The sequence below is a fragment of the Etheostoma cragini genome, chromosome 16 (assembly GCF_013103735.1).
Source record: "Etheostoma cragini isolate CJK2018 chromosome 16, CSU_Ecrag_1.0, whole genome shotgun sequence".
In the NCBI taxonomy this organism is placed as follows: Eukaryota; Metazoa; Chordata; class Actinopteri; order Perciformes; family Percidae; genus Etheostoma; species Etheostoma cragini.
The window spans coordinates 17,655,931-17,664,807 of NC_048422.1; the positions used below are offsets into that span (position 1 = coordinate 17,655,931).

Genomic DNA, 8,877 nt, shown 5'->3' on the forward strand with positions numbered 1-8,877 from the left:
TGGCAATACTGCATCGATACACCGGCGCCAAGTATCGATATTTTATTATATATGTGTTGGTCAGTTTGTCTGATTGACAATCCCGTTTTGCAGCAGTAAAATTGATCTGATGTGAACAGAGATGTATCTTTTTAGAAATAACAGATGTTGACAAAGTTTCATTTTGGGGACATCATTTGAAATTGGGAAAAAGTAGACGTTGGAGAAAAAGTTACAAATTGCAATACATCGCAGAATATTGCGATATGTTTAAAATTGCAATAATATCAAATTGTGGTATAAGAATCATGATGATATTGTATCTGGAGGTGTCTGGTGATTCCCACCCCTAGCCTGTATGTGTCCTCCGTTTCATTCACATAGGAGGTGATATCAGCATTGCGAGGAACAGGACAGGAGGTGACTTTGCTCCTGTGTAGACCTGAACATGGGCTTCTACCGGAAATGGACACTTCAGCTTTGGTGAGTCATTGAATAATACTCTTTATTTGTCTCTAGCTACTGTGTGGACAATTCAAGCAACAGTAATTGCTGGACACTTTTATTAACTAACTTATTTCTTCGCAGACGCCCATCCCATCCCCCCGGAAGGTGCAAGTGGCCCCTGCAGAGTCCAGCCTGAGCTTCGACAGTGCAACCTCTCCTCCAGGTAAACAAGGCAAGAGGAGTCAGGGCCCCGTGCAGGACGCCCTGGAGAGGCTACTGCTCAAAACCCCCGGCCGACACAACAGCTACAGCGACAGCACCGATGGGGATGGGGATGGGGATGAGGAGGTGGAAGAAGCCTTCAGCCCGAGCCCAGTGGAGCACAGCAGGCAAACTTGGGAGCGGAGTGTCTACCACACCCCCAGCAACAACCTAGGACTGGGACCCCATGAGAGCACTTGTCAGCTGGACGACACAATCAACTCAGCCTTCTACTCCCCAAACCTGTCAATGACACAGTTGGACCTCAGCAAGAGGTTAAAATAATGATCATATCATCTTGATTAATTATATTCTCTTATCTCTTTTATAACTTTGGGGTTGTTTGGGCAGATCTCTTTCATCTCCCCTGACAGATGATCTGGAGTCCTCCTTCACTGCCCCAAGCCCTGATCCGCTGCCTCCCCCACTGCCTCTGCCCTTAAACCTCACCGCGTCGGGCAATGGGCATGACATGGAGGAATTTGTCCCAGTAAGTATTGAGGAAAGGAAAATGATGATCTAAATTTTAAATTATAGTATGTATCCATACCAGGGGTAATTCCTGTAACTGTGATTCGTCTCTGTTGGTAGGAAGTAGAGCTCAAGGTCTCCTTGGTGAAGTCTGAGAAAGGCAGCCTGGGGTTTACCCTTACCAAAGGAAATGATCTTGGATGTTACATCCATGACATTGTCCAGGATCCAGCCAGAGGAGATGGAAGGCTCAGACCCGGGGACCGGATGATTATGGTACAAATTCATCCTTAATGTCTTACTCTGGTCTTTGCCTACAGTGTGTCTCAGCCCATTGTTGGACAATTAATACAATCAAAGAAATATTTTTTCAAACAAAAATAGTTCTCATTTAAATCAATAGTTTACCATTTGGGGAAATACGCAGATTAGTTTTTTTGCCAAGAATAAGACAACAAGATGAAGAGGTGCTGGTAGGCAGACCTATTTTTATTTTTTAAACTTTGGACAGCCAGGCTTGCTGTTTCCACCTGCATCCTATTATTATGCTAAGCTAAGCTAGTAGGACACTAGTAGTATCGTTCTTCTCATCTAACTCTTTGCATGAGAACAAATAAGCAAAATTGTCAAGCTATTCCTTCACATCCATATTGTTTTCTTTTGTTTCTATATCCAGGTAAACAACACCGACGTGAGCAATATGGGCCACACTGAGGTGGTCAATCTTGTGCGTGCAGCCCCCTGTGTGGTTGACTTGGTGGTAGGGAGAGTCTTGGAGGCTCCTAAGCCCCCCATAGAAGCCCACCTCCTGCCTGACATTAGCTTTAAGGGCAGTCAAGAACCGCTGGGTAAGAACATAAAACAACCCTGGCACATCTGAAAGTCATGCACTGTATGTCCACTGTTCATAGGTCTTGCAAGCTTTCCCAGATGTTGCATAAAAAATAAGTACTAAATTGGTAGTTTTACTCCTTGTTCTATCACAGGTTTGCTACTGGGCGGTGGCAGTGACAGTGTGTACAATGTCCTGTTTGTGAAAGACATCCTGCCAGGTTCAATGGCCTTTGAGGAGGGCAGCCTGAAAGCACTTGATCTAATCCACTACATCAACGGCGCTCCCACACAGGACCTGACCCTCCGTGAGAGCACCAGACTGTTGGAGCTGTACCTCGACAACCTCACACTCAAGGCCACAAGGTAGTGGAATTTTTCATGCTGAGTTGGTGTGATCTGGATGGCGTTACAAAAGGTTATTTGTTAGCTCATGCAAGAAACTGCATGTGGCATAATTTAAATAACTTTTTTCTTCTTCAAAGGGATGGAAATCCTGTTTCTCCCGGGCAGAAAAATGTCTCTTACCTTAACAACAACATAAGCCCCAGTGTTTCATCCAGCATGAATGGTATGTTTCAGATCTTAAAGGTGTTACCTGTAAAAATAAAATAAAGTTCACTGTCTATTATTCTGCTTATAATTGCAACACTGTTTTATGTTTAAGGTTTTCTTAAAGGAGAAGAGCCAAGAGATACAGAGTGTCTCGCAGCACTTTGTCCTTTAGAGGTAAGAAATACAGTTGCTGTATATTCCTTTGATGTGCTTGAATGTTAACGTGTTCTACTTTTGCATTTATTGTACTTTCTGTATTGAATTTTCAAGCAAAGAAAGAAATAAAAAATGCTATTGGTGTGTCAATTGCATATGGTTACAGTGATTTTCAGCGTTTTTCTGTATTTTTAATGCAAAGGTGAATTCATGTTGGTCAGCAAACATATTCTTAATCATCACAATAATATTGTGATCACTGTCGTCAAAGTTTGACTGTTACCTTCAAGCTAATTTCTGACAGCAATCATGACTTTATTTAATTTGACTTCTTTGCTACAAAACCGCTGTCTACTAAAGCTTTGAATCTCGGACTAAAGGTGATTGCACTATTGATGATTACATTGCCGCATTTACTATGCAGGAGGAGATCGTCAAGCTAGACCTGGAGAAGCTGCAGTCAGGAGGTCTGGGTTTCTCTGTGATTGGAGGGGAAAGGGGGATCTTTGTCAAATCCATCACACCTGGAGGAATAGCAGAGTCCTCGGCCAAACTGCAAGTGGGAGACAGGCTGCTGAAAGTGAGTCATGTTTGACATTTGATGCTCAGAATTTAAGGTCCTATTGATAAATTAACAGTGTTTAATGCATATTGTTGATTAACTGTTAAAATATTTGCAAATTTAATGGCTGACATCTGCCTACGCTATGAACTTAATACAAGTGAAATAACAAATGAGCGCCTGGGTAGCTCAGATGTTAGAGCGCATACCCACATATAGAGGTTTACTCCTCAACGCAGCGCCGTTGCTGCTGTGTTATTCCTCCTCTCTCTCTCCCCTTCTTTCATGTCTTCCGCTGTCCTATCAAATAAACTTTTTTTCCGCTATGTTGCATGCTTTGTTTTTGAGCCCCACATTTATTAAATACTGTGAATATTGTATCTGTCTTCTTGCAGGTGAATGAAGAACTAATGACAGGTGTGTCCCACACTAAAGCTGTCACCACCATCCGTAAAGCTAAAGGCCAGGTACATCTTATAGTTTCAAGACCGCCAGACCAGAACCCAAACACATACCTCGCCTATCTGCCCATCAACTCTGATAAATGCAATGGAAACACAGGTACATAATGAGACGCAAAACATGTATTTTCTCTGCATTTTAGTTACTTTTAATCCTTTGGGAAAATCTGATGTGCACTAATACTCGTGTTAATATAGGGGGTTAATCTGACAATTCATGTTGATTCTAGATCTGAGTGAGGACAGTGGAGCGAAGACTAAGCTTTTTACTCTCCATGATGAGCTGAAATCTGGCGGCTTCCCTCCCATACCACCAATAGGTAATTACATACAGTCTTAAAAATTTACTGAAAATCTCAGGCAAGCAATGTTGAATGTTGTGTAATTTTACTGCCTAAATTTTACTAAGTAATTAGTCAATCAAAATCAAAAACAAAATTGTAAACTTCACAAACTCGTCTACGTTCCCATGTTTGACAGACTATGAAGATGATCCCCTAGGACAGAAAAGAGAGACGGAGCACAGCGCAGAGCTTTCAGAGGACACAGATTGTGATGGCTCTTCTTTACCTGACGATTCCCCTGAGGTACAAATCAAATCTATCAGAGTTGATAAAACTGTTGGAAATTAAAACTGTACGCAGGTTAAGTCTAATTTATATACTTTTTTAAAACTTCTTTCACCATAGAGTTCCCGGAAAGTGGAATGGCAAGAGGAAAATGTTGACGATCCAAGCAATGAAAAGTAACATTTTGCATTTTGGATAAACTGTCACAATTAAGACTACGAATATATTCATAACCATTTATGGTTGTTGTTTTTGAATCAACAGCTACCTGCAAATGAGTGCTGAACAGCCAGAGGAAGATGAAATCACATGGGGAAGTGATGAACTGCCTATTGAAAACATGAACTCTGAGAGCGGTGAGTATGGAGTCTAGATAAAGAGCAGGTAGTCTATATCAACCTTCCGCTTCTGGGATTGTCCTGTTGCCTGTAGACTATCTGTCCAATCTGAGTTTTCTGTTGTTTGACTAAAACAACTTTTGAATGTATACATTTTCCACTAAAGCAGGTATCTTTTGCAGTGTAGTTTAAAGGCATGCCAATAAACCAGAGCATGTTTTTCTCCCATCCCGGAATGCAGTGGATGGACTAGCCAGACCCTCCTCCGCAGCGCTGTAGAGGAAGGTCTGGCAAAGTGAGACTAAAGAGGAAGTTACAGGTCACCGAAATGTTATTCCATATAGGCTAGTCTGTCTTTTCCTAGCGTCAGTGTTATTAGGGTTGGGTGTGGAAAACAAACGTGGTGTGTGCTAAAGTTCAGATTTCTCTTAACTGACATAAAGTTGTCAGACCATTACTTTTGTAATTATAAACTATGTTTGTAATTCTGCTTTAACTGTTTTATACCTTCATTCAGATGGGGCAATCATCACAGAGGATGAACTCACCTCTTTGCCCCTCGTCAAAGTGGTCCCTGATGGCCAGTACACTGGACCAAAGCTCAACACTGTGGTCCGCATGATGAGGGGGCTCCTGGAGCAGAAAGTCCCTCTGCAGGAGTTTGAAGTAAGAATTCATTTTGAATCTCAGTGTCAAAATAAGTGATGCATTCATTAGATTTTTATCAACACACACTTTTTTTGCTGGCAGAATCTTCAGAATCTGCAGCCACTGGACGACTGTTTGATCGGACAGACGAAGGAAAACAAGAAGAAGAATCGCTACAAGAATATTGTTCCCTGTAAGAAAAGACTCAAATGTGTCATTTGTACAGTGTATGGGAACAGAAAACCTGAAGGCTTACTTAAACTACTCAAAATATATATGGATACTTAAAACTGTGGTTATCAACATTTTCACATCAAGGACCCCTAAACTGACACAAATTTGAGCATGAACCCCAATCTGATGAGACTTTTTCCCAGGGTCCCCTATCTTATGGAATTTTAGTTTTAGATGTTTTGTAACAAAAAATAGTGAAACCCACGTGCAAAAGAGTCTGTACACAGTAATTTTCTTACTCAAGGACGAAATTAAAGGGAAAATAAATTATTCCCCTTTTGGTTGGGGACCCCCTGGAACCCTTTCAAGGAGCCCTGGGGGTCCCCAGACCCCAACTTTGAGAACCACCGACTTAAAATGTTGCACATGAATTGAAATGTGATTTTTGTTTATTTATCTCTTCTAGTTGACACAACGCGAGTTGTGCTGGGAAAAGATGGCGGCTACATCAATGCCAACTTCATCAAGATGTCAGTGAAGGATGAGAACTACATGTACATTGCATGTCAGGGTCCCTTACCCACCACCCTGGGTGACTTTTGGCAAATGGTCTGGGAGCAGAAGTCTAATGTGATCGCCATGATGACCCAGGAGGTAGAGGGAGGGAAAGTGAAATGTCAGCGGTACTGGCCCGACACGCCGAGGACTGCAGAGATGGTGGACGACAGGTTACAGATCACACTGATCAAAGACCAACATCTCGACAACTTTGCCATCCGACTCATTGAGGTTAAAGATGTTCAGGTTAGTTTATCTTCAGATAGCGTTTCGTTTCCTCCTACTCATATCCTGGTTCTCCTTCTCCGTTAAAACAACATAAAATCAAGGAGCTGGTTAACTTTTCCTGCCACAGTTTTTCAACTGTGGTCATAAAACACAGCGGAGACGCTAAGTCTTCTAGAGTCGCTACTCCAAAGCTAATCACTGTCACTCTTTCACTCTCTCTACCACACATCGCACACACACACACACACACACACACACACACACACACAGACATGCCAGCCCTGCTATTCTTTTAAAGAGGTCGACGCACACGCCAACGCACAAATATAAGCTACATGCCACTTATATAGGCTATGGCGAAAGGTCTATGTGGAGCTTCTGCAGAACCATAAATCACGCTTTAAACTTGTATACACTTATAAATAGACACATTAACTTAAGAGTTTCTCCCTCCCCAGACCAGTGAAATACAGCGTGTAACTCATCTAAACTACACGGGATGGCCGGACCACGGGACGCCCTCACAACCCGAGCAGTTGCTCACATTTATTTCCTACATGAGGCACGTTCATCAATCAGGGCCAATAATCACACACTGCAGTGCAGGGATCGGTCGATCAGGAACCCTCATCTGTATAGACGTGGTTCTGGGTCTCATCAGTAAAGATGCTGATGTAAGTAGATAATCTGCATCTTGTTTATATTTATGAGGAAGCATCTGTTCTTATTTGTGTTCTTTTTTTTTTGTTGAATCACAATCTAATAAACACTTTCTGTAGTTTGATATTTCAGATGTGGTGAGGAACATGAGACTTCAGAGACAGGGAATGGTCCAGACAGAGGTGAGTTTAAATGTTTACTTGTAATATCAAGAAGCTTAACTCTCAATTGTTTGGATTGGACACCTCTTTGGTTCATGTTTTTTCATACATTTTCCCTTTCCTTTCTTTTTACAGGACCAATATATTTTCTGCTATCAAGTGATCCTCTACGTCCTCAGATGCCTTCAAGCTGAGGAAAACATCTCAGGATAGTAGAAACCAGATACCACCATCATGTAGAGACTGGGTGACTGTTTCACGAAAGCAAAACAAAAATGGAGGAGAGTTGACACGGGCAGAAATTGCCAAATTACACTACATGTTTTTAAAATGCCTACTTGAGAGTAAATCCTTTACAGAAGTCTATATTTTTATGTTTGCTTTTTGAGTTCTTTCTCTCTCTTTGGCTGCTACTCCTTTTTCAATGCATTTATGAGAACTGCTGATTGTATTTCTTATTGTCACATACAAAAGAACACTAATGGGTTTTTTTTTTCCTCCAGTTTTTGGATATTCTAAAAATAATTATGAAAGTGATCAATGAGTTCATATTTTATGTGGAACAAAATTTGTGTATTTTAAGTCCTATTTTGATGCTGGAACATGCCTTGACAGAATACTATGTCAGTATTTGCTTTGTAAAGCTATTCTACAGTAATTGCTCACTGCCTGAGGTAAGTGATGAGATTTAAAGTGTACATATTCATCTCCTGAAAATTAAACTGATACATTTTAAATGTTATGTGGAGCAAAGTTTCTTTAAAAAAAATCAAGTATTTTCTTCTAATAATTTGAGTGCATATTGTCATGAAGCATACTTTTAAAAACACCTTATTGTTAACATTTACCAAATTTAAAATGTTGGCATCCCTTTCTAATGTATAGAGACATTAACCTAAAACAGCTGTTAAGCTTGCTGACCATTATAACCCCTGAAAGGTCCAAGGAAGAGAAGCTACAACTTGTGCACCTGTATAAAGGTTGATGATGACACAACTGCAAATTACACAACTACATATACATAAGTTACTGCACATAAATGCAATAATTAAGCTCATAAGGTTGAGTCTATGCTGTGGCTTTCATTGAACTATTAACTTATATTTTTGATTGTAATCGGAGTCTATATAAAGCTTAAGAACATTTCAACTTTTTGCCAGGCTATTGCTTGTTGATGAATATTTAAAAGGTGCTCGTTTTACCTGTAAATTGTCGTTAAACATAACTGTCCTGAATGAATACACACCCCTGAGCTATCTGATGGAACAGTGCTACATTCTAAACGTACTGCTGCAGAAGTTGCTGCACAGATGGGTATCTTGCATTTTCACCACCATGTGATGCCAAAATTCATTATCATACCACTAAAATAATCCTGGAAATACTGCCATGTGATGAAGTATTCCATGATAGTTAATAATTTATTGTTCAGTTGATAGGGAAAATGTTAACGCTATGTTGCAACATTTAACGTCTTCAGCTTTTTAAAGTATAACTAACGTAACATGAGTTTTTTTGACTTTTCATTTGCAGTAACATGTAGCAAACACGTTGCATATGTTGTTATTCTTAAAACAGAAATTAAACAATTGATCCTCATTATTATTTTTTATTTCACCTTTATTTTACAGGCAAGCCGTTTCAGGTTTTTTTCAATTGCTTAAGCACTATTTTGAAAACCGACTGTTTTATTTTTTTTTAACAACAATTAGGACAATCCACACACACAATTAGCAGAACACCCCGAACTCTTTGCAAAAGAAACACTCTTGCAAAAACCATGCACTAATTTAAAAAAAAAATATATATAATATAAAA

General features: G+C 40.2%; 1 protein-coding gene across 4 annotated transcripts in view; it reads left to right on the forward strand.

Moving 5' to 3' along the window:
* Window positions 1–7,828, forward strand: part of ptpn13 (protein tyrosine phosphatase non-receptor type 13) — a 47,190-nt gene extending 39,362 nt beyond the window's left edge. For all 4 annotated transcript variants that reach the window (XM_034895876.1, XM_034895875.1, XM_034895877.1 and 1 more), the window contains 20 exons: window positions 364–462; window positions 568–962; window positions 1,039–1,177; window positions 1,279–1,434; window positions 1,835–2,006; window positions 2,145–2,355; window positions 2,475–2,560; window positions 2,657–2,718; window positions 3,125–3,280; window positions 3,658–3,823; window positions 3,954–4,043; window positions 4,204–4,310; window positions 4,413–4,468; window positions 4,557–4,648; window positions 5,148–5,296; window positions 5,381–5,471; window positions 5,919–6,256; window positions 6,697–6,912; window positions 7,018–7,080; window positions 7,195–7,828. In XM_034895876.1, coding sequence (XP_034751767.1) covers window positions 364–462; window positions 568–962; window positions 1,039–1,177; window positions 1,279–1,434; window positions 1,835–2,006; window positions 2,145–2,355; window positions 2,475–2,560; window positions 2,657–2,718; window positions 3,125–3,280; window positions 3,658–3,823; window positions 3,954–4,043; window positions 4,204–4,310; window positions 4,413–4,468; window positions 4,557–4,648; window positions 5,148–5,296; window positions 5,381–5,471; window positions 5,919–6,256; window positions 6,697–6,912; window positions 7,018–7,080; window positions 7,195–7,272 — 2,922 coding nt within the window. In that variant the 3' untranslated portion in view covers window positions 7,273–7,828. The remainder of the gene's footprint in view (window positions 1–363; window positions 463–567; window positions 963–1,038; window positions 1,178–1,278; window positions 1,435–1,834; window positions 2,007–2,144; window positions 2,356–2,474; window positions 2,561–2,656; window positions 2,719–3,124; window positions 3,281–3,657; window positions 3,824–3,953; window positions 4,044–4,203; window positions 4,311–4,412; window positions 4,469–4,556; window positions 4,649–5,147; window positions 5,297–5,380; window positions 5,472–5,918; window positions 6,257–6,696; window positions 6,913–7,017; window positions 7,081–7,194) is intronic.
* Window positions 7,829–8,877: the final 1,049 nt, after the last annotated feature.